This window comes from Ciconia boyciana, chromosome 6, assembly GCF_034638445.1.
Source record: "Ciconia boyciana chromosome 6, ASM3463844v1, whole genome shotgun sequence".
Taxonomy (NCBI): Eukaryota; Metazoa; Chordata; class Aves; order Ciconiiformes; family Ciconiidae; genus Ciconia; species Ciconia boyciana.
In genome coordinates, this window is record NC_132939.1 from 28,371,540 (window position 1) to 28,394,430 (window position 22,891).

The following is a 22,891-nucleotide window of genomic DNA, read 5'->3' on the forward strand; positions in this document are numbered from 1 at the left end:
CATTTTTCAACTCATGTTATCCATCTTGTGCCAAATATGCTGAGCCTCAGTTTTTGCACAAGGCACTAGTAAAAGTTGCGCTTCGGCCCTGTTTTTCCCCTGCTCTGCATGCCATGGTTCAGGCCCAGGGGTGGAACAGGTGGCGTGTGAATGCGATGTGACTCACCTCGCTCCTGCTCCCGTCTTCACTGGCTCTCGCCCTGGTGTAGCAGTATGTCAGAGGAGTCCTCCAGCTTGCCTCTCTCCTCTCTCTCTCTCTCTTTTTTATTTTTTTAAAATCCTTTCACTAATGTTCCCTCCCATTGTAAAGAACAAGGTGGAAATGAATTCTTGGGCCATTGCTGCTGATTTCCTCCAGTTAAGGAATCAGTAGAAGAGCACCATTATCACTGAATTTCATACAGGCCGCTGTGGAAGACAAAAACTCCCTTCCTGTTCATGCTCGGTACAGTAATTCTTTAGCCTCCTGTGCAGTGTATGTGCAGTACAATTTTTGGCAGGTATTCCATAGGCACGTTGTATTATTTCCTCTCCTACTTTGCTCCATTCTCGTCTCCTCTCCCTTGGGTTACTCTCTGGAAATGCTTTTTCAGCTCTTGTATCTGCTTGCTGACACAGCACTTTGGTTTGCATGTTAACGTCGTTGATCTTTTCAGAAAGCAATTTTAAATGATGGTTCAGTTATTATGTGTACGAATAAGCTGATAGACAACGGCCATTTAAAACTGTGTAAAGTATCTGAATTAGAAAAATGCCTTCTACACCTCCTATTTCCTCCTTGTTCTAGAAGGGAACAGACAATTTACAGCTTTTAGGCTTTGACAACTTTTAGCACTTTTGTGGATGCAGTGTGAAATAGTTCCTTCACGCTGTTGTCCATTACCAACTCCCTGAATTTTCAGTGAGCTTGGGCCTGTGTTTCTCTTGTCATAGGAGCTGAGCGTGCATTCCCAGCCAGGGCTGGAGGTTTGTAGAAGCCAAGCAGTCCTCCTTCTGTACATCTCTGAGTCGCTGAATTCAGTCTTTTACAAAAAGGTGGTTCTTTCATTGATTGTGTGTTTTGTTTGTCTTTTTAAAGTTCCAGTTCTCAGATCTGCCAATTTGAGATCCTGCACCTTTTGTTATCTCCTTTTGGGCTATAGAGGTACACATTCGGTGTGTGAGGCACAGCACAGTTTTAACTCATCATAAGCAAGATTCTCGGAATCAAAAGTCTGCAGTACATCCACAAGATCTATGCAGAGAACAGATATTTTGTTAGCTCAGAATTTAATAATCCTGTGTGAAAGAAATTTGAGGGAAAAAATGGTTTCAGTTGGTTGTAAATAGCTGGATTTGGTTTTGGATTTTTTGGGGTGTTTTTGTTTTGTTTTTTGTTCCATCTCTCTGTTTTGTACTGTGTCTTAATACTAATGCTTCAAAACAAAAATCTAAACATTTGATATTGTCAGAATGTTTTTTTTTCTTTTCCATTCTGCGTAAGTGGAACTGCTTGGGGCAGCCCACTCTGTCAGTGCCTGGCTCTGGTAGAGGTTTCGTGACTGTTTCTGTTTCCCCTAGAGCTTTCTCAGTTGAGCCCCTACCACGTCTTTTGACTTCATTGTCCTCTTCCAAAGCCAACCTTGTCATATAACTGTTTTGGATTATGCGTATGCTCTTGATCAAGGGGGCTTAAGTATATGTCTAAATCTTTTTAAAGCTGTCCTAATTTGGGGGTGGTTGGAGTGTAGGAAAAAATGTCCATTTTCTGTAATGCCTGCAAAAGGTAAAAAGTCTCGTGGTGTTTTCACCCTTGTCCACACTAAAGTATAATATGAACATAAATTGTAAGCCCATATTACCTATGTGGCGACATGTTATCTTATCCTGCAGGTCACCTGGTCTGCTCTTAAATCTGTTGAGTTACCGTCTAAAGATACACAATGGCTACCAGGAGAAGAAACTCCTTTCTTAAATAATTTCAAACTTTCATGGAAGCTATAATGTAATAGGAAGCTTTTAAGCCGGGAGAAATAAAACTGCAGTTTCCTTCTCACGTAGGTAGTGCTATCTGATTTTCTTTCAGGTGACAATAATATTGAACAGAATGACCACACATCCATGCACTTCCTATTCCCCACTTTGTACTCAAACTAGCTGTCTCCTCACTCAGTTTCGATGCTTGGTACAAAATGGCATCCCCATTGCCTTGAAGTCAGCCCTGAGGCTTCAACCTAAAGTCCTTTTTCGTCACTGTGTAGGAATGGTGCATGTTTGAAGGAGTCAGAAACTTTGGAATCTGAATGCTAACAAGTCTCAAGTGAATACGGGTTAATGAGGTCTTGCAGTGGTTTGTGAATAGGCTGAATTTGGATGGGTGGGTTTCTGCAAGGGTAGCAAGGCCACCCTGCTGGGCAGCAATACTCCTCTGTGGCCTATTTTGACACTCTGCCCATTAGATAACACCAATACTTAAAATTCCAAAAAGAGAAATCCCATTAAGCTTCTGAGCAGTTCTTTATTTACATTAAATAAATGTAACTTCAGGTGTTACTATCTTCTCTAATACGTGCAGCTAAATAACTGTCATAATTTCCATTTATGTTTTTGTTTATCTGGTAGAAAAGAGTGGTGGAACAGCTTCGAAAGAATTTGATAGTGAAGCAGGAACAGCCAGACAGTAAGTTTCAAATACAGCCGTTGGGACAGTCAGAAAACAAACTACAGACACCACAGCCGCAACCACTACAACAGCTACAGCAACACCACCATCAACAGCAGCAGCAGTCTACTGCACCCTCTCCAAACGTGATTGGATCACAGGTAAAAAGCTCTACAATGATTCTTTTCCTAGCTGAAGGTGAAGTTCACTGCAAAAAAACTTTCACTTACACCCATTAGTGTACCAATATGAATTTCTCCTTTTATGCATATGCACATATGGGTCTTGTGTGGTTTTTTCAGCAATAACCTCCTATCTGAGTAAAAAACAAAAAATGTAGTGTTTAAAAGTCAGATCATAACCGTACAGAAAAGAAGGGTGGCAGTATCACCTTTCTTAAAAATAAATCAAAGTTTAGCAAATGAACCTATCTTTTCCATAGGTGCATGAATGATTGTCTGTCCATACCCAGGAGGTCTCAAGAAACAGTAAAGACTTTACATGCACTGTATGAGGTTTATGATTAAAATAGTTTATTTTTAGAAGACTGACACAGTGGTCACTGTATCGGTGAACAAAATGTAAGAAAACAGTTCCTTCTTCTTTCTGCTTGGTTCTTTTTAAACAGATGTAACTTGTATCAAATAATACTTACCTGAGTCTTCAAGGATTAGTCTAAAAGTATACAATGGTAATTGCAAAGTTTGAATTTTAGAAAGTAGTGTCTTTATTGGGAAGGTACACTGAATTTCAGTACAGTATAGGATTAGAGACATAATCCCAGAACTCACCAGAGAAAGTGGTCTGCTTTTACTGAGAGGGGAATTCCAAGCTGATTCAAAGTCTCTCCTGTTCAAATATTTAGAATCCCCAAAGTGCGCTAATAAAACAGCAAGAAAGCGCAGGGAAGTGTTTTGTAAAAAGGAAGTGTATGTGAGGTCTTTTTTCCCATTGATGCAATCTCAGGAGTTCACATTTACGTGGATAGGCAGATGGCAGAATTCACCCATGAAGTTTACTTTATGCACATTGCAGTGAATCACAACCACAGCTTTGACTGAGCACTCCCTTTTCCTGGAAACTGAAGGGGGAGAAATGGTTGGGCTGTTAGTTTTTTCATTAACTCAACAGGTTGTTTTGGATGCTGTCTAAAAATGTATTTGAGAGACTTGGGTAACTGTATTTTTGATAAAAGAATATTGAAGAAATTCAGCAAACTTAAGTAAGGAAAAGGCATTTTTGAGCAGCAACATCTATATCAAAGCGAAAACAGAACAAAGAAGTAAATATTACTACATCCTAAAATATTTACAGGCAAACAATGGATCACTATTTGCTGTATCACTGGTCTCTGTTTTTCAGTCAGGAAACATGACTGCAAAGCAGTTTCATGCGTTTCTCTGTATTCCACACTTTGCATTCATGCATTAACTTCCAGGTCATCTCCTGGGTTGTAAAAATTGAGGTTTTGTTCAAAGTTAAAGAGCCCTCTAGTGAAACAGTCAAAAAACTGCTACACCCTTCTGACTATCATTGATACAGTTATACTTGGAAAGTAATTATAAGCTGAAAGGCAGGTCATCCTCTCATTTGAATAAATAAGCCAGCTTTTATCCTTAACACTTTTCTATTTTTATTTATGTCGGTATAATTCTGAAGTAACTTCACTTGCTTCTGTACACATTTTTCATCTAAGGTTGTGCCTCTGTCCTGTTGCTTCTCAATCTCTTTTAACAAAAAAAAGTCAAATATTTTGTCTCTCTAGAAAGTTTTTTGGTGCCTACTTTTGTAAATAATACACCTTTCAAGGCTGTGTCAGTAAAGAGAATGCTTTCAATGGTTATTTTCAGAGTAATTCAATTTAGGAATCAAGGTATATTTGCTGCTGCAATAGTGACATTTTAATATACCTAATATAGTCCAGTAAGAAGGGATTTTTAAATTTTCATAAAGCAGCAAGCCTGCTAAAATTTCATATTATTGCAATGTTATTATGTGAAATAATGCAGACTTACTATGAATGCCACTTCAGTATGAATTCATGCATTGAAAACTTTTTAGAATAACCAAGGTAATTAATGCTCATCAGAGTAACAGGGATATTCAAGCTCTGTGATCTGCTGACTGAAACTGTACTCTTAGTACTTACAGACTTACTAGAACACCTTGAAAGAGTCACAGTCTTGTATTACATGATTGATTACACTTTTCTTTAAAATGTTTATGGATGAATGTAATGCTTGTGAAAATTACACCATGTTACATCTCATTGGAAAAGCTTGAATAATGTTACTGCATTAGGGGAATGGAGCCTCTTGCTTTGGAGAAGGCGCAGCAGAGGTCAATAAGAAGCTCTTGAATCTCAGATAAAAAGTTAAGGGAATTGTTCATGTTGTGACAAGAAAAAGTTAATTATGTCTGGATTTTGTATAAATGTATAAAATGGAATAATGAATTATCCTTTGATTTGGCATTATACAGTGTTTGAATTCTTTTCACACTTGTGCATAATTAACAGGGGATATAGTTTAAGCATTATGAAAGTAGAGGTGTGAAAGTAAACTGCATTTTTGTTTAAGGAAATTATATTGGTGAAAATACTAAAGAATCCAACTGGAAATATATTTATATTATTTTATTAGAAAGAAGGGGAAGGTCTTGTGTGATTAAAATCAAGCAGTCTAAATGAGGCATGTTTAGACCACGAAAAGGACTGCCTGATCCCTGGTTCTCCATTTTTTCCTGTTGTAGAGCCTAGCACTGACATCCGGAAGGAATGGTGGTTATTGCATACTAGGAGCGCTTGATCATGCCAGTAACTGTTTTGAAGATGCAGTGCCATTGGTACAATGGATTTTTTACACCAAAGAGAAAAGATGGCTCACTTGCCATTCTGTTGAGTGTCACTTGTCATGAGTTTTCTGTGCACATTTTGTTCTGGTTTTGTATGGAGCCCCTCTTGCCTTGTTGCTTTTTGAATGAGATTTATAATTGTCCATTTCCCTTAACATCTTAGAAGACAGTACATTTTAAAACAAAACTATGAAATTATAGTTGTTTTAACTTTGGAATTTTGGGGCATAGTGTATTCAGACATTTCAGGTAAATGCTGGCATTAAGTGATTCAAAACCACTCTCTTTAAAACAGGCTGAGAGCAATCATGGCACCATGTATCTGTTCCAAAACCACCCCATTCCACAGAAGTTAATTGCCTGCAGCTGGACAGACTAACAGCCAGCCCTTACAACTTCAGGATAGCCCTACTGATATTCTTAGGAAAGAAAGTTAAGGGCTAAATAACTGTATGTATGGATAAAACTGAAATTTGGGATACCCAAAATCAAAATACGTTTTTGTTCTTAAAGAAACCAATTTATTAATGTTTTTTCCCCTCTTCTTCTGATTGTGAGGATCTCTGTAAATAAATTTTCCATTTGAAAATTTGAGTTTTAATTGGTGAGAAGCTAGTTTGCTGGTACGTTTCATAAACCTCCACCTTACAGGTTTCATATTGACAGTACATATTTGGAAATAATATGAAACTAAAAGATCCAAAAATGCATGTGCCACTACTAACACTTGATTGTCGTTTTTTCAGGAATTTGTTTTGAATCAATCTGTAATGCTGCAGATGATTAAAATAGACCCAACAAGTGCCCCAAATAGAGAATCCTTTCTAGCTATCCAGTTTTCAGAGGCGTAAGATAATGTGCTTGTGTGAACAACAGGTAGATAGAGTCAGTGCTGCCTTTTCTTTCTCTTACTGTCTATTGTTTCTGACTAACCAACCCACGTCCTGTCTGATACGAAGTGTCTCTGTCTCTTACAGTGTATTTTCTGTTTCCCTTAGAAAACTGTAACTACAGCTTCTATGATCACCACTAAGACACTACCTCTCGTCTTGAAAGCAGCAACTGCGACCATGCCTGCCTCTGTTGTGGGTCAGAGACCTACCATTGCCATGGTTACTGCTATCAACAGCAATCAGAAAGCAGTCCTCAGCACTGATGCGCAGAATGCACCAGTCAACCTCCAGACAACAAATAAGGTCACTGGGCCAGGAGCTGAGGCAGTCCAAATAGTGGCAAAAAACACAGTAACTTTGGTAAGCGTTTCATGTGTTTGCCCTGCAGACATGTGTGGGTTTAGTTTACAAGAGGGCTATTGGAAAAAAATAAACGGTCAGGTTTTTGCACAGAAAGAATAGTAGGGACATGTCGTGAGTCTTCACTAGTTGACATTGTTAAAATGATAGTCTAAGAGAAAAGAATTTACTGTCTACATGAGTTGTTATTACTGTTTTGCTTTATAGAATTAAATTAATGCTATCATCACCTCTGTGTAAAGTTTCCCCTGTTAGTAACTGTTAGTCATGGGGAAGTAGCGTTTGTTTAGCCCCTACCTAATCTATGTGGCTGTGTTCTGCAGAATTCCTACTCTTTTCTTTGGTAAAGGAGATGTCAGACTTTCTTCATTTGATCAGTTTGGGTTTTCATCTTAGATTTTTTTGAGTCAATCTCTCTTGTTCTCTTTGTGTGATAAAGTCTCTGGTGTTAGACACATCACTTAACTCTGCCCACCCCCATGTCTTCACTCACCACTTTTTCATACACATATACAGAACCTGTTCTTTAAGCATATATTTTGGAAAGTCCTTTGATTACATCACACAGTCTTTTCCAGGACAGTTAGCCACCTAGAAATGAAAGAAGTAATGTTTTCCAATTGGGTTATATAGGCTTCTTGGTCTGGAAACCAGACATTGTATAGCATCATGACAGGGAAATTTTACTTCTGGAGTAAAGGTTAAGGCTTCACTAAACGTAAATCCAATTTATCTTTATTGAAAAATACAGTTTAATAATGCAAATGGAAGTAATTTTGTTTCCTAATGAGGCATATGTTTGCAATCAGAATAGAGAAGACTATTTGAGTGGAGTTTTTTCTACTGTTCTCTTTTCCCGTGTCATCCCTTGCACCACTCTCATCTGTCCTTTTTGTCTGTGCTTCATTTCTTTGCTGAATAATTTAGCTTTGGGGAGGTGATTCTGTTTTGATAATAGTCCATGATTTATATTTCTGTAGCAGATTTCATCAAAAATCTCAGAATGTTTTCCCAAGCATTAATTAATCAGTACAAGACCTTTTTGAAGTAAATTGCAATCTTATGTGGGTGGACAGAAGTACAGAAGGGTGGAAGCTAACAAGGACATTAATTTCAGAGAATCTGACCGAGTACTCAACTTAGGGTAGCTAGTAGTGCTATTCAGAGGTTATCATGTGTCAGCTCCATCCAACTGATTTCAGTTACACGGGGAAGTACTTAGGATGCCTTAAAGTCAGATCTTAATTGTTTCAAATGAATGGCCTACTTTCGAAAATTGCAAGTTGTGTATTTAGAACCCCTCATAGTGTCATTAATATTGCTAAAAGAGTTGTAACTTCCAGATCTTTTCTATTTGCATGAGGTATTCTTTCATTCTTCTGTATGCCATTCAATACGAAAGGACAATGGTTCATATAGCTGGACATCAAAGTCTGTTATTATTTTCTGTCTGTTGTAAAACCAATTTTTAACTATTGAAACAAACAGGAGCTTTCATTATCTTCAAATGAAATGGTTTTAGATTGCAGAGCACAGTAGTTAGTACAGTTGAACTAAAAGGAAAGATACCTTCAATTTAGGAAGCAAGGTGTGTAGGAACTGGAAAGTAAGATTAGCTCTGTCTTTACTACATTTCTAATGAGGAACTTGTTACTGTGAAAAATTATTTACAGAGTGGAAAAATGGGGATATCAGGTCTGAAAATACATTCAGGATGTTGATTTTGGTGAACAACTTCAAAGCTATTTTCCTCTTACTGAACTCTCTTGTGTTCTTATAGCAGGTTCAGGCTACGCCTCAGCCCATAAAAGTGCCGCAGTTCATCCCTCCTCCCAGACTTACTCCTCGTCCAAATTTTCTTCCACAGGTGAGTGTACAGTGAACAAGCAATAGAAGAAGGAACTTAATTACAGCATAGATAGGAGATACTTTCTATGAACGTCATTTTTGTCAGTCTTTATTGCTGACCTGGTGGAGGAGACAATTCATCCTCAACAGGTTTGCAGATTATGCCAAATTTGAGGGTGCAGTCAATACTCTTCGAGGGCAGTGCTGACATTCAGAGGGTCCTAGACAAGATAGAGGAATGGGCCAGCAGGAATCTCTTCAGCTTCAGTATGGAAAAACGCAAAGTGTTGCACCTGGAATGGACTAACCCCCTGCATAGGTACAGGCTGGGGACTGACTGGCTGGGGAGCAGCACTGCTTAAAAGGTCTTGGTTGACAGTAGCTAAACTAGCAGTGTGCCCTGGCAGCAAAGAAGCCTAGCAGCATATTGGGCTGTACCAACAGGACCACAGCCAGTAGATTAAGGGAAGAGATTATCCACCTTTCCTCAGCAATCATAAAACTGGATCTGATATACAGCATGCAGTTTTGGACCCCCTGGTACCAGAAAGAAGTCAGTAAGTTTGAATTAATCCAGGGGAGGAAGGCCACTAAGATAGCTGGGGGGCAGGAATGTATGACCTGCAAGGGGAGGCTGAGGGATCTGGGCTTGTTGAGTTTGGAGAAGAGGTTTTGAGGGCACCCTAACAGCAGCCTTATTTCCAATATCAACAAGGAAATTAACAAGAAGATGGAGACATAGGTGCTTGGCAGGAGAATTATAGACAATAAATTGGAACAGGGAAGGTTTAGACTGTGTATAAGGAAACAGTTCTCTTTGAAGACAGTTAGGAGGGGAAGAGACTTCCCAGAGACATTGTGGAAGCTCTGTCCTTGGAGTTTTAAACCTATCCGGACAAAGCCCTGAGCAACCTGGTCTGCATTTAGTGTTGTCCCTGCTCTGAGCAGGAGGTCAAACTAGAGACCTCCTGAGCTGCCTCCCAACCTGCATGAGTCTGTGATTATGAAATTCGCATATGATGGTCATATATGATCCTATTTGCATCAAATGAAATGAACCCATGGAACAGGTATCAGCAAAATCAAAGCATCACCCAAGGCCTTAAATTGCTCTAATTGCTATTTGCTGCTCATGAGCAAAAAAGGAAAAACGAGATGTCTCTAGATTGTTCCCAAGTATTTCTGTATTGCAACGGAGAGTGACCTCTGTTTGCAGCTGAGCAGTAAAACTTGTGGTTTACTTTTTTCTAATGGTTTGGGAAAGACACAGATTGCGTCTTCATTTAAAAAAACATCTTGGCGGAACTATTTCATTTGTAAGAAATACATAGTGCTGTGAATAAAAGTCTAAATCTTTTACAAAAGAAAAAAGGAAAGTATAGGCTGGTGTCTGGTTAAGATTTGGGGATGGTGAAATCTGTTGGAATGTGACCTAGTTTTCCATGATAAAATGCATGATGGAGTATTAAAGGTGGATAGGACAATAGAAATTAAATAAGGAAAAAGACTTTATTTTCAGAGTAATGTATTCTACTTCTGTACTCTGTAATGATGTGATAAGTACAAACTTAACAATGGGCAAGAAATAAGCAAGTATTGGTGGTGGAGGATTGGAAGATTCTTGTGGCTCTTTCTTGTGAAAGAAGAAAAGAGTAATGACTGCATTTACCTGTAGCCTTTAGCACTTTCAGTGAGGGATTAATGTATAATCTTGACAATTTTTTTGCTTAGCAAGATTGGTTGTGCAGGTGTCTAAATATAGAGTTAACAAAGGTAACAAGGATTTCCTGAAAATTTTAATTATTTCTTTCAGGGCACAATCAACTGTTCATGATTTCTTGGAGGCTCAGTATAAAGCCCTGAGACACACTTGTAACATGAGAGCCTCAGCTGTGCCTGTAAATATTACATGAATTTTTTGGCTTGCAAAACCAGTATGTTGATTTAGATACAGATAAGGCACTTGGCAATAAACATGCAATATAAGTGTCTGTGCATGCAAATACCACCATTTCAGGGACAGTGACTGCATATGCAAATGTTATGGATGGGTTTTATGCAAGTAGGTTTGAAAATGTGGCTTTTCCTTCTCATAGCATACTTAGGACACTATGCTAAAAATTACATTCTATAAAAACATCAAGCAACCTTCTGCAGATTATACAGGCTGAATTGAAAGACTTAGTAAAAAAGTTCGTCTGAAATACTGACATACAAATATCTCTTTTTTTTTTTTCTTCCTTTTTTTTTCTAGGTTCGACCTAAACCAGTTGCCCAAAATAACATTCCTATTGCCCCAGCACCTCCTCCAATGCTTGCAGCTCCTCAGCTTATTCAGAGGCCTGTGATGTTGACAACAAAGTTCACACCCACCTCTTTACCCAACTCTCAGAACTCCATACATCCTGTTCGTGTAGTTAACGGGCAGACAGCAACCATAGCCAAAACTTTCCCTATGGCACAGCTCACCAGCATCGTGATAGCAGCACCAGGTACCAGGCTCGCTGGACCTCAGACTGTACAGATCAGCAAACCAAACATTGAAAAACAGGTACAGATAAGAAAGTGTCTACTAATGCAGCATACTGGGTTTATTGCTTTACTGTGCCGGTTTGGAGAGGATGAGAACCATGGAGAAATTTGCAGTGGGTACTGGAGATACTCATGTTCCAACAACAGTACAAATTATGGAATGACTTGCAACTCTTGGGGCAGAAGTTACAATTTTCTTTAATAAGGTCCATTGGAATCTTTCTCATGCTTCAGTATTTTTATGCTCCCCCTACTGTCTTAACTTCAGTAGTTTATAAGCTAGCTACATTGCAGGGCTGTACTAGTATCTTGGAGACCAAGTACAAACTGAAGTCAATGTTCATATCAAGCCTTTAAGAAACACTGGAAAAATATTTTCTGTGTTTCTGTTTTTCAAAGGGTGGCTATGTGAAAGGCAAAAATTACGCAAAATCGTAGGGGTATTTAATGTGATAAATGTAGCCATTTCTTCCTTGATCTTGCAGTCTTGTGATTGGAGGCAAAATAGTCTCACTCAGCTTCTGAAGACCGATAGTTTGCCATGACTAAATTGGATTGATTGAGTGGAAAGGAGGCCCTCAGAAACAGAGAATTCTAGATGTTCAGTTTAAAGTCTCTCTCCAGAAAAGACTTTTATAAAATAAAACATTACTTTAGTCAGTGTGGATTGCAACTGAGAGTCCTTGCCATTCAGTTCAAGCAAAGCAATCTTGTTTCACTTTTAACTCTTTCATATATTATAAGTTTGTATAATATTATATACTACATAATACATTACCTATAACATACAATATTTCTGTAATGTATATAAATAATAGTAGTATATATTTCATTTATAACTCTTTCTTAGACTAATGTGCCTTGAAGTTACCTATTTCCAGAACTTCAAAAGTTCTGCTTTTGAAGTCACCTATGGAGACTGTGAAAATCATGTGCATGAAAGATACGCTCATGCTCAGTTCTGCTTATGAATTCTCATGAGTAGGTTCTTGTGTACCTCAAGGCTGTTCCACAAGTTGTTCAGCAATGCACACCCTTTTCGTATGATTTGAAGTTGTACTTCTACAATACTATACTTTTGATGCCTATTCCTTTTGATGTCAGCGATATTCGTTTGCTCTTCAGATAATTACTGGCACTTCAACTGTTGAAAAACACACAGAAGAATGGTGGTGGTTTAATAATAGATGAATTTTTCTGTGTATTTTCTCCATATCATAAAGGGGGAAAGTTTGTCTCTCTGTAGCTTACCTCACTGAGTTTGTAGCCTCAGCAGCTATGCCATGGGCTGAGGATTGTCATGCAGGGTTTGTGATGCCATTGCAGAAGATTATGACTTTCAGAAAAGAAAAAAAGCTTCAGAAACATCTGAGATCATAGGAGTCAGAGAGACAGTTTTTGAGGCATTCATAATTCTATGAAATATGAAGACTGAGAAGTGAGAAGTACAAAATGTATGTGCCATGCAGAATAGTTTCTACCTGGAAGTCTTCCATGGGATGCTATTTCTTAAAGTCTCTGTTAGTTTTCCCATACCATATAGTGATTTCTGTAATGGAGTTAACTCTTAAGATGACTTTTATTGCTTGTGTGGCTGTGTGGGTTAACAGAATGTTGGTAAGGCTGTTTCATCCTTTGTTAAAGGAAAACGCTTTATTTAACATTCCTCTCACATCAGATTCCTCAATTAAGTCTTTGTTAGTACACTGCCAGCTTTAAACTTTTTCTCCTGTATCTGGGAAAGTATTTGTTCTGCTTTATTAGTCAAAGTAAAAAAAGTCATTCTTATCACTGAATGAGAGAAACACTGTTTCTTTTCAGACTATTAAACCACATGTGGAAGCAGAAGAGAAGCAAACAGAAAGTCGTACAGTTACTCCACCTGCTGCACCGAAGCCAAAACGAGAAGAAAATCCACAGGTATCAGAACACACCCAGAGCTTTCTTTTAAGAAAAAAAAGAAACACTCTGTCCTTCAGAAAACATTTTTTCCCCCTCTGTTCCCTCAAGAGTCCTTAACTTTAACATTCCATACATTCCTGTTGGACAGCAGTAGTTGATAAGGCTGCAGAATAAGAAATCTAAATAAATACAATGCATTGTATTTTTCAGTCCTGGAATGCATTTGACTTCTGAGTCTTTTGTAAGTTAGAAGATCATAATTTCCCTCCCTTCCCTCAACCAGGAGGCTTAGATTAGTGTTAATTGCCAGTCCTTTGAGGATTTAGACTTCTGGAGTGATTTTTAATGCTGGAGAAATGTCTTTATTTTGTTTTATAAAATATTTCTGCTCTAGTGAGCAGGAGGGAAAGAGTGATGTATGTTCACATTCTGCCCAGGTCTTATTCCAGTTCAGGTCCAGCTGGTTTTGGGGGGAAAGAGTGGCCAGAATGGCTATTTCTTAAAGCCTTTCTGCCATGCAGAGCTTTGGAACCGATTACAGCTAAATGCTCTACTACATTGGTTTTTGTAGATGGATTCAAACTGACTATTGTGGGAGCATTAACTGTTGTCGGTACAAATTCCGATTTTTACATGTCTGTGCACTTCCTGCATTAAAATTAGAATCCTTTAAGAAAGCCATAGCCCTTATTGAATGGCAAATGTAAACCAGGGTTGCTCCTTGTAGTTTGTAATATATGGAGAATGATCTTCAACTAGCAATATTTTGCTGGCAATTGAACTGTGTTGGTATTTACTAAGAGCCAGTCACATAGTCAGTTCAGTGCTGGACTGGAAGTAAAGAAACTGTTTTCTTGTTCCCAGCTCTGCCAACTCTGTGATCATGAGCAATTGGCATTTCCCTGTATCTCAGCCTAGGTTCCCATCTAGAAAATGGGACTATTGTCTATCCTCTGTAAAGCAGTTTAACATATATGAATGAAAAGTGATTTATAGAAGCAAACTATTACTAATAACATTTTTGTTGCTTAGTTACCTGTCAACTGACCTTAAAGGGCCTAAGTGACATAGCTCATCCTAACAGATGGACTTCTCATGATCTTTTTTTCTCCCTCCTCACAGAAACTTGCCTTCATGGTGTCTCTGGGACTAGTTACTCATGACCATCTGGAAGGTAGGAAAAATGGCTTAAGTTGGTTCTTGAGCTCCCTGTTTCATGGCCCTTCTGAATTGGAAGTACAGGTGCAAAATATTTCTGTATTAAATGCAGTATTTCCTTGCACAAAAGTGCGTTTGGGATGTGTGTACTCTTGATCTAACTTAGTTTGTTGTGCATACTTTTTTATTCCTCTTATTATGTTGAAACAAAGCAGTTGCTTATGCAGCTGAGATCAGTGGTTGGGAAGAAAGTGTATGCTCTGATGGTAGGAAACACACTTGTGACAATCTGATTGCTTTCTGCACAACTCCTGTATCTGCAAAGTTATACCATGGATAATTTTACTGTAACCTACATCTGGATTTTTCATTTATTTCATGATTTCATGGGACTGTAATCTGTAGTGAATGAGTTAATAGATTATAATTGGCTTTATAATTTAAACTCCTTAATCCTATACAGTGAAATACAGCCTAACATTTCAATGGCTTGCATATTTCTGTACTGTATTTATTTTTAAGTATCAACAAGGTTACCAGAGGCTTTTCATTTTAGATCCCAATTACACTGACCATGAGTTAAAATGTCTTAGTCATGGAGTACTTGACGAGAAGATGACAGTCATTTCATTAATTAGTTGAGCACTGTATTTGTATTACTTGTCAGCTCTTAGTTTTCAAACCTTCAGAAATTAGAAGTATAACAAAGTTGCCTATATTCAGCATGATTGGTGTTCTGCAGAAATCTTCACAGCTCTCCTCACATGCAAACTGAATTCTGATTACTTTATATAATTTCCAAGACCCATTGTTTTCTAACCTGAATGCTTTGTTTTACAAGAAATCCAAAGTAAGCGACAAGAGAGGAAAAGAAGAACAACAGCAAATCCAGTGTACAGTGGAGCCGTTTTTGAGCCTGAGGTATTAATTTTTTGCTGGGGGAAGCTGGTATTTTCATTCTGAGCTTGTGTGTCTTTCTGCCATGTTGGTACCTCCTAAGCTATCTCAGTTCTAACTAGACAGGCAAGCTATCATTTATAATTCAAAAGGCCATTGCAATGATATGACCCTCGGATTTTTAAATAGTAAATACATTGGGATGTTCTTCTAATACTTACGTGTTTTTCTGCCTTCTCCTGTGTAAAGCTGACGTTAAATGGCAGTGTGCGTACCATTAGGGCAGCTTGTGTATCAGCCTGAAGTAGTCCAGATGTCAGAAGTAGTGTAAAAAAGCTAACCTTTCTGAAGCACAGCTTCAGAAAACAGAACAGCCAGCAATCTCACTTAGTACTACTGTGCTGTTCCTCAGCTATTGCATATAGCTGTTGCCAAAAATGTTAGCCAACAAAAATTGTTATATTCTTCCTTGCAGCGCAAGAAGAGTGCAGTCACGTACCTGAACAGCACAATGCATCCTGGGACACGTAAAAGAGGTGAGGTATACTTAGACCTGTCTCCCTGATGTATGCCTTTTCCTCCATCTTGCATTTGCAGTCCCCTTGTTGATTTGAAGAGCAAAACAAAGAAGGACTCTACAGTACTTCATTTGTCCAGTAAATTTCCATGGTAGACAAAGATCATGACTTCTAGGGATTAGTATAGCAGGTTTTATTAGGCAGCTCAATGTTTCATTTCAGTTTCACTGTCCAAAAATAATAATAAAATACAATAGGTAGAGCACAGTGAAAGGTGAGATGTTTGAACATCATTTAGTGGTATAAAGATGCTTTCAAGATCCTCTTGTTAATAACTAAATTGTATTGTTACTGTCAAGAGGAAGGTGGTTATGGAAAAAGTGTCTGTGCCCTGAATAGGAGAGGAAACTTAGTGTGACAAAAGCCTTGTTCCCCACTGGGAGTAGAGATGGGTCCTTCAAAAGAATTTATCTTGAGCAAGAAAGGCTATCGTGCTCCTATTGAGCACTTTCCTGCAACCAGAGTGCCACTTGTCCTAAAATGAGAGATGATCTTTCATATAGGTATGCGGTATTATTCAGTAGAAATCCTTCTGTGGAACAGGTGAAATTTTAAGACTTAGATTATGGTGAAACAGATGAGTCAGAACAGCATAGGAGAGAATGTGATACCATTTTTTGTGCATGGCATCAACCACACGTATATGACAATCTTTCCCTGATTTTTTATGATTTTCTGCAGTCCTTAAAGACTCATAATACCTTCTCTACTCCTGAGTTTGCTGTCTAAAGAAAAGTAATCAATCAGATTAAAAACCCCACAGTCCTACCTAGCACTAACCAGTTCCATTATCTTTGTTTTTTGGCTGCAAGGTCAAGTATTCAGTTGATATGTGCTCTCCTTGATATACCTCTTCAGTCCAGCAGGCAATGTGGCAAAGCTGACACTTCTGCAGCTACGGTGTTTCTAAATAAAAGACATTAGTCTCTACTGCCATCCTCTAATAAAATTAAATGTATTTTTTAAAATTCTATGATGTAGATTTTATAGAGAGTGAGTTTTGCATTTACTCTGTGGATAAGTAAATGTTCCTTCTTCTAGTAATGATTTCTTAATTCTGTTTTATAACTCATTGTGAACAATTACTGTATCAATAAAAACGATTGCATGCTTTTGTACTTGATAACTCTCTTAGCCTGTTTTTGCACACTGACTGCTATTATACGTTCTTTTTATTCTCACACCCTGTTGTGAGCCTGTACCTTGCATCAGCACGAAATTAGTAGCACACATTTTCAATTGACACAAGATTTGGATATATACATTTGTTTTGTGATTTAGTATATAGCAGTATATTAGGTGAAAAGCTTATGCAAGCATGTGCCCTTGAGAGCTTTAGTTTAATTCTAGCTGGTGCTGAGCATGTCAGAAATTTCAGCCATGGACATCACTATCAGAAATCCGTTTCCAAGGACATCCTTAGTTCTGGAACATATCCAGACCTTAAATGCAAGATTTAGCATGTTAATAGGTATGGACTGACAATCTGTAAACATAAGATCTGGGGAATTATTCCTAGATCCTAAATCCTTTATGTTTACATATCCATAGATTACCCTGGAGAAGGGAGGCAGAAATGATGGTTACATACTGGTTTTTGGCTGTCTTGCTTTGCATACATGATATTATGAAAATTGTTACGAACACATTTTGCACTTCTGCTAGTCTAAAGGAGCATATAGGAGTTGTGCATAATCAAACATACTTGACTGAGAAAGTCTAAGAAAGAATACAGAATTTGAGGAGGGTTACAGTGGAAGACCAGTGGTAGGTTACAACTGGTAGTGCTGGTGTTATGGGTCCGACAACAGGACCTGCTCTTGAGGTAGCCTAATTTAAGAAATGTACTAGTAGGGTAGAAAGTGCTGATCTGTGGGTGAGTGTGTTTAAAAAAAGGGGAAGAAAAGGAGGGGGTTGGTGAGTGTTGGCCTCTGATAAAGGACTTAACCTTTGTGTAGATTTATGCTGGCACTAGAAAGATAGGGAGGTGTGGAATAACAGTAGAAAGGATTTAATAGTAGTTATTGTAGCTTCTCTCTAGCTTTGATGCCAACATGTTTTCCCTAAAAACTGAATAGCCTCATTTCTAGGAGTGGCAAGTGTCCCCATGCTGCTTTTGTGGGAGTGATTCTTTGACCCTCTACAGAGCTTATTTCTATTTCCTTCTGAAATACACCTTTTAAATGTTCTTTCCTTGCAAAATTCTACTTAAAAGATTTCTAAAAAATGTTTAAATCTTTGCTTCTGTCCTTCCACTTGTAACTTTTATATTAACTTCCTCTCTGTGCTACATCATTTCCTTTTTCACGCTAGCCAATGAGGACCACTGGCCAAAGGTATGTAAGATCATTTTTCCTTTTTTTTTTTTTTTTTTTTTTTTGTGTTCCCTGTTGTTAATATGTAGGTCGTCCACCTAAATACAACACGGTGCTGGGGTTCGGGGCTTTGACCCCCACGTCCCCTCTGTCCAGTTATCCTGACTCCCCCGAAAATGAAAAGACAGAGACCACATTTACTTTTCCCGCAGCTGTTCAGCCTGTGTCCCTGCCTAGCCCCAGCTCCACAGACGTAAGTAACTCTTGGGGAAGGGGTTACTTTTAGAAAGATATGCAGAAACAGCCACAAGGAAAATCGTTGCAGATTTTGTTTCTTTAGTCTCACTCATCATTTGTCCTGATTCAGTGCAGTGAAACGGTCCAGCATTCTTTTAACACCCCTTCTTTTTCCTCCTGCACCTATGTTCTTATCCTGTGGAGATTTTATTTATAACTCCTTCAGTGGATTGAAACATTGGAAGGCACCAGGCATGCTAGATGAGCTCATTTCCTTTGTGCAGCATCTGAGATCTTGTCTGACAGAATTGAATCTGTCATCCATGAAAAAGGGGGAAGGGGAGAATGAAAAGTATTACTTACAGACCATAATAACAAAAAGTTGGGGTATTTCTGTAATGAGAGAAGGAGGGAAACCACTTGGATCACCCACGACAGCCAGGAGCAGCATTCACAACACTGGTTATGGCAGTTCTGGTGTACTGGCATAGCTAAGTACATCACCCCTGTGGTCAGATCCCAAAATATGTCTTGAGTGAAATCTGGTCATTTTGTTATAATTTATGAAGAACCAAGTGTCCTTATTTTAAGTTAATTCAAAGATAAGATTTGCTACTCAAAGCACATGGTTTTTAAGTTGCTGAGAACTATCCAGTTATTTCATTGTTTCTATTTCTTGCAAAAACATGGTGAAAAAAGTTAAAGGTCATGCATAAACTTTAGAAGATAAATAGTGTGGGAAGATTGGACTGAGTCGCTATGTAGGTCCAAAATGACATCATGAAGGGACGCTGATTTGTCTGAAAGTGTACCGTGACTGTTCAGTATGCGTGAAACAATTCATTGCACAAAAATACTCAGGATTTGTAGTGTACTTCCAGTAAGGTGCTTGTGTTTTAATGTCTAGTACTTACTGGGCACAGTTTAAAAATAAAAAGGTGCTTGCTTATTTCTTCATACCAGTGCTGCAGACTCCTTCTGCAGTCTGAGTCAGAGCAGTCTCTCCCCCCTCCCCCCCGCTTTTTTTTTTTTTTTAAAACATAGTATCACATATAATTGAGGCCCAACCATTTGAAATGGGCTTTAAGGAAGAGTTGGGCCGCTTTATTTTCGTCTATGCAGTTGCACCACTGTAAGTACATAGGCTGAGAGACCAACTCTACTGGACACATACAATAGGGAACAGAAGCCAGCTTCTTGCCTCTGAACTGTATTTGTTCTGCAGAGGTAACAGGAATAGAAATAGTACAAGTGTGTCTGAGTCATGTGTCTGAAATAAACAGATGCAATTCTGATACCCAGGAAATATGTATGTGAAATTAAAAGGTTCTCTTTTATATAGTCACTTTTGAGAGCAGAATAGCACTTGACTGTAAAAACCCTTTCTTGACAGTCAAATGAATGGGACTGTGGAACAGCCCCTCAGGGAGAAGGTGGGGCAGCTCCATCTCTGGGGCCTTTTAAAAGTAAGCAGTACAAACAACTAGCAAACATGCTGGAGAGCACATTTTTTACATTGGCCCCAAGAGAAGGACTGGATAATGTGGTGGGGGTCTTTTCCATCTCTGACTTGTGTGTGTATACTGCTGAGTCTTTTCGCACTGTGTAAGAGCTCTCAAAACAGTATAATGAGTTGTTGCCCTGTTTTCTGCAGTGCCTGGTGGCAGCAAGCTAAATCAAGAATAGTGAATTTCTGTAGTATTCAAATCTACTTCTGAATGCCCTGAATTTTCTGAATTTGGATAGTATTTAGGCTTAGGTTCTGGATCACTTTAACATTCATTAATTAATGAAAATAGAGGTATTTTAAAGGAGACAGTGGAAGATTACACAGCAGGTAATTAACATTCTCTCTTACCTGAGCATATAACATAGCACAGTAGCACTCTTTCCCCTTCAGAATCATATATAAATCTCCTTTAACATGTTTCCAGACAAGTCATTTAGTTTATACATATGCAACAGCACTAACATTTTTGTGGGTTTAATTTTTTGAAAGAATTTTATCCCAAAGTCCCATTCAATGCATATTTGCTATCAGTTGGGCTAATTTGGTAGGCTTTTCAGAAATACTTGTTATTGAATTCCATATAAAATAAAATACATGTAAAAGCAGAAAATATTTTTCAAAGTGCTCATAAAAATATTTTTTTAATTACAAATAGACTATTAAACAAAATTTGAACCTTCAGAGACAACAAAATACTGGAAAGGAAGTAAATATGAGATCTGTTCTTCTGTCATTACATGTTATAATTCTTAGTTGCTAATCATAAAGACAGGAATGGTTTCTCATTGCCATCATGAGTTGGCAGGTAGTCTTCTGTTAATATGTTCTCATAAAATTGCTGTATAAGCTTGTGCAGTCACATCCCTTTTTTGTGATTTGGTTTCCCCCATTCATACATTTGGCATGGTGCTTCCTTTTCCTATTTGAGTTTTGAGAACTTAGCAATACTTGTAAAAACCCTTAGCATTCTTGGCTGGAAAAGTGCTATATAATGCTGGAAAAGTACTATATATTTAAACACCAACAGTACGAGTCATGCTGGAGATGAAGACAAAGAGGAAAATTACATCTTTTGCATTTAAGGAGCTTGCAGCTTAATTAGATGTAGAATACAGTATACACTGAAATGCTCATGCTACAGTTTATGGCGGGTGCTACCACTGAGAACAACTGTCCTGCCTGTCACCCCCAGTCTTTTCTCATCCCTTAAATGCCTCCTATGTTGTTCCAGCACAGATATATCTGAGGCCACATTGTGATCTGCATAAGGGAACTGGTATAGCTAAAAATTGTTAGTCTTAGCCAAGTTCATGCCCTAATCTGGTGAATTTTATAGATGCATACATTCTTGTGCCAGCCTCATGCAGGGGACAGAAATGAGTGTCTGGGCATATAGAGAAAGCAGGATCACTTCTTTTGGCAGCGAGGCCAGTCCATGTCATGTTGAAGAGGATCTACACTGTTAGCAGATGATGTGAATATAGAAAGGTCTCTATTCTGGATCGACAGAAAATGTTGTCTGTAGTTACAGCCTGCAGCTTTTGGGGACTTAAAAATGAAAACACAACAAGTGCATGCCTAAGTAAAAGGCTATTTCAGAAGTCTCAGTTAAAAGAATTGAGCAGTTCCTCAGACAGATGTAGAAGAAAACTGCAGTTTTGCCCATCTTTAAAGTATTTTTGCATTAATTTGCTGAGAAGGTCTAATTTCTGTAGGCATTAGAAATTTGATATTTAGCACTTGAGTAATCTTTGTCTTTAGCCAACCTATGAAAATTACAAATCAGGCCAAGCACTTGGCACCAGGCACCATGGCCCGGAACAGCCTTCTTGCCTTTCTCCTGAATTGTCATTCTCTGAATGACAGGGATAAAGTTTGAAGGGAGGATGAAGCAGGAACTTGAGATGGGATTGGTGATAAGGATGGATGAGCAGAAAGTTGGAATAGAATCTGGGAAAAGGAAGGAAGTAATGTACTAGGCAGGATTGAGCAAAACTTTTTTTTTTTCCCCTCTTTTCTTTTTTCTATTCGGCAATTGGCTGTGATCCACTTGGTTATCTGTGATTCTCCCTCACACAGTAGTGGAGGGAGTAGTGGAGGGCTTCCTTCACCTGGAAGATAGCAATTGCCTTTGACAGTCAATTACTCAGCAGTAAGAATAGTGCAAAAATCTCTATTCTAGTGATGGTTCAGGTTTGTGGTCACAAAATGCCTTTTTATTAGTAAACTTTTTATATCAAAACAATATTTCAATTGAGAGGAGCATTAGAGAACATTCAGATTGCAAAGTCAAGCCCATAAAAGTTAGGAAATGCCAAAATTATTATTGCTTCTGATAACTTAATTCACTTACATCATACGTTATGATAACCTATGATAATCTGTTGCAGAATATTTAGTTTTCCCATGTTGTTCTAGTGAAATGTACATATAAGTATAGATATTACATATTCAAACACACAAACTACATATACTTCTGATTAGATACTGTATTATTCAGTTCTATTGCTTAAAGCCAGGCCCTGCTGCTCTAGACACTTTATAAAAATAAACTGTTAGCTGTCCAAAAAGCTTTCATTTATTTTCCTGGTCTCTTGGTGCAGAGGAAGTAGAGCAAAAAGTGACATTAAATCACCTTTTATGGCCTTTGTTCTGAAATTATTCTTCAGTCTCTTCAGCCTGTAGCATGTGTTAGAGCAGCCTCAGTGAACTGTGCTCTAGCCTAAGTTGGCTGCCCATAGCCTTCACAGAGCTGGTCCAGAAGCTGAGACGAGTGGGGTGCATGTCACATCAAATCCAGCCCCCCTTTATGCATATATTTATTAACTGCCCATAAAATCTGGGGCATTTCTTTGGAATCAAACAGTGGCTGGGATTTGGTAAGGCTGGTTATTAATTCTGAGGAAATGCCCTGAATTTTGCATTACCAAAAATAGGACTGTGGATTTTGTGCATGTGTGTTGTCATCTCAGTGCATTCAGCCGCATTTCACGCTGACCAGCTGTGTCACTTCAGGTTCTGCAGCATTCAGCTCAATTTAGAAGGTTCTGGGTCTAAATTTCTAAATGTTTCCCTGTCAAGAAGCAACTGCATGTGTCTCTTGTGTAGGTCTCTTTCTGCGGGGTATTAGACAAAACAGGTTTGGTTTTCAACACACCAATAATTTT

At 38.3% G+C, this 22,891-nt stretch overlaps 1 protein-coding gene across 11 annotated transcripts in view; it reads left to right on the top strand.

Moving 5' to 3' along the window:
* PHF21A (PHD finger protein 21A) overlaps positions 1–22,891 on the top strand; it is a 139,456-nt gene that overhangs the window by 102,410 nt on the left and 14,155 nt on the right. For 10 of the 11 annotated variants that reach the window (XM_072863752.1, XM_072863759.1, XM_072863760.1 and 7 more), the window contains 9 exons: positions 2,602–2,802; positions 6,493–6,747; positions 8,528–8,614; positions 10,850–11,146; positions 12,949–13,047; positions 14,152–14,203; positions 15,029–15,108; positions 15,560–15,620; positions 18,067–18,230. In XM_072863752.1, the coding sequence (XP_072719853.1) occupies positions 2,602–2,802; positions 6,493–6,747; positions 8,528–8,614; positions 10,850–11,146; positions 12,949–13,047; positions 14,152–14,203; positions 15,029–15,108; positions 15,560–15,620; positions 18,067–18,230 (1,296 nt within the window). Of the gene's footprint in view, positions 1–2,601; positions 2,803–6,492; positions 6,748–8,527; positions 8,615–10,849; positions 11,147–12,948; positions 13,048–14,151; positions 14,204–15,028; positions 15,109–15,559; positions 15,621–17,975; positions 17,999–18,066; positions 18,231–22,891 lie in introns of all 11 variants that reach the window. The other variant, XM_072863761.1, reaches the window with a different exon arrangement.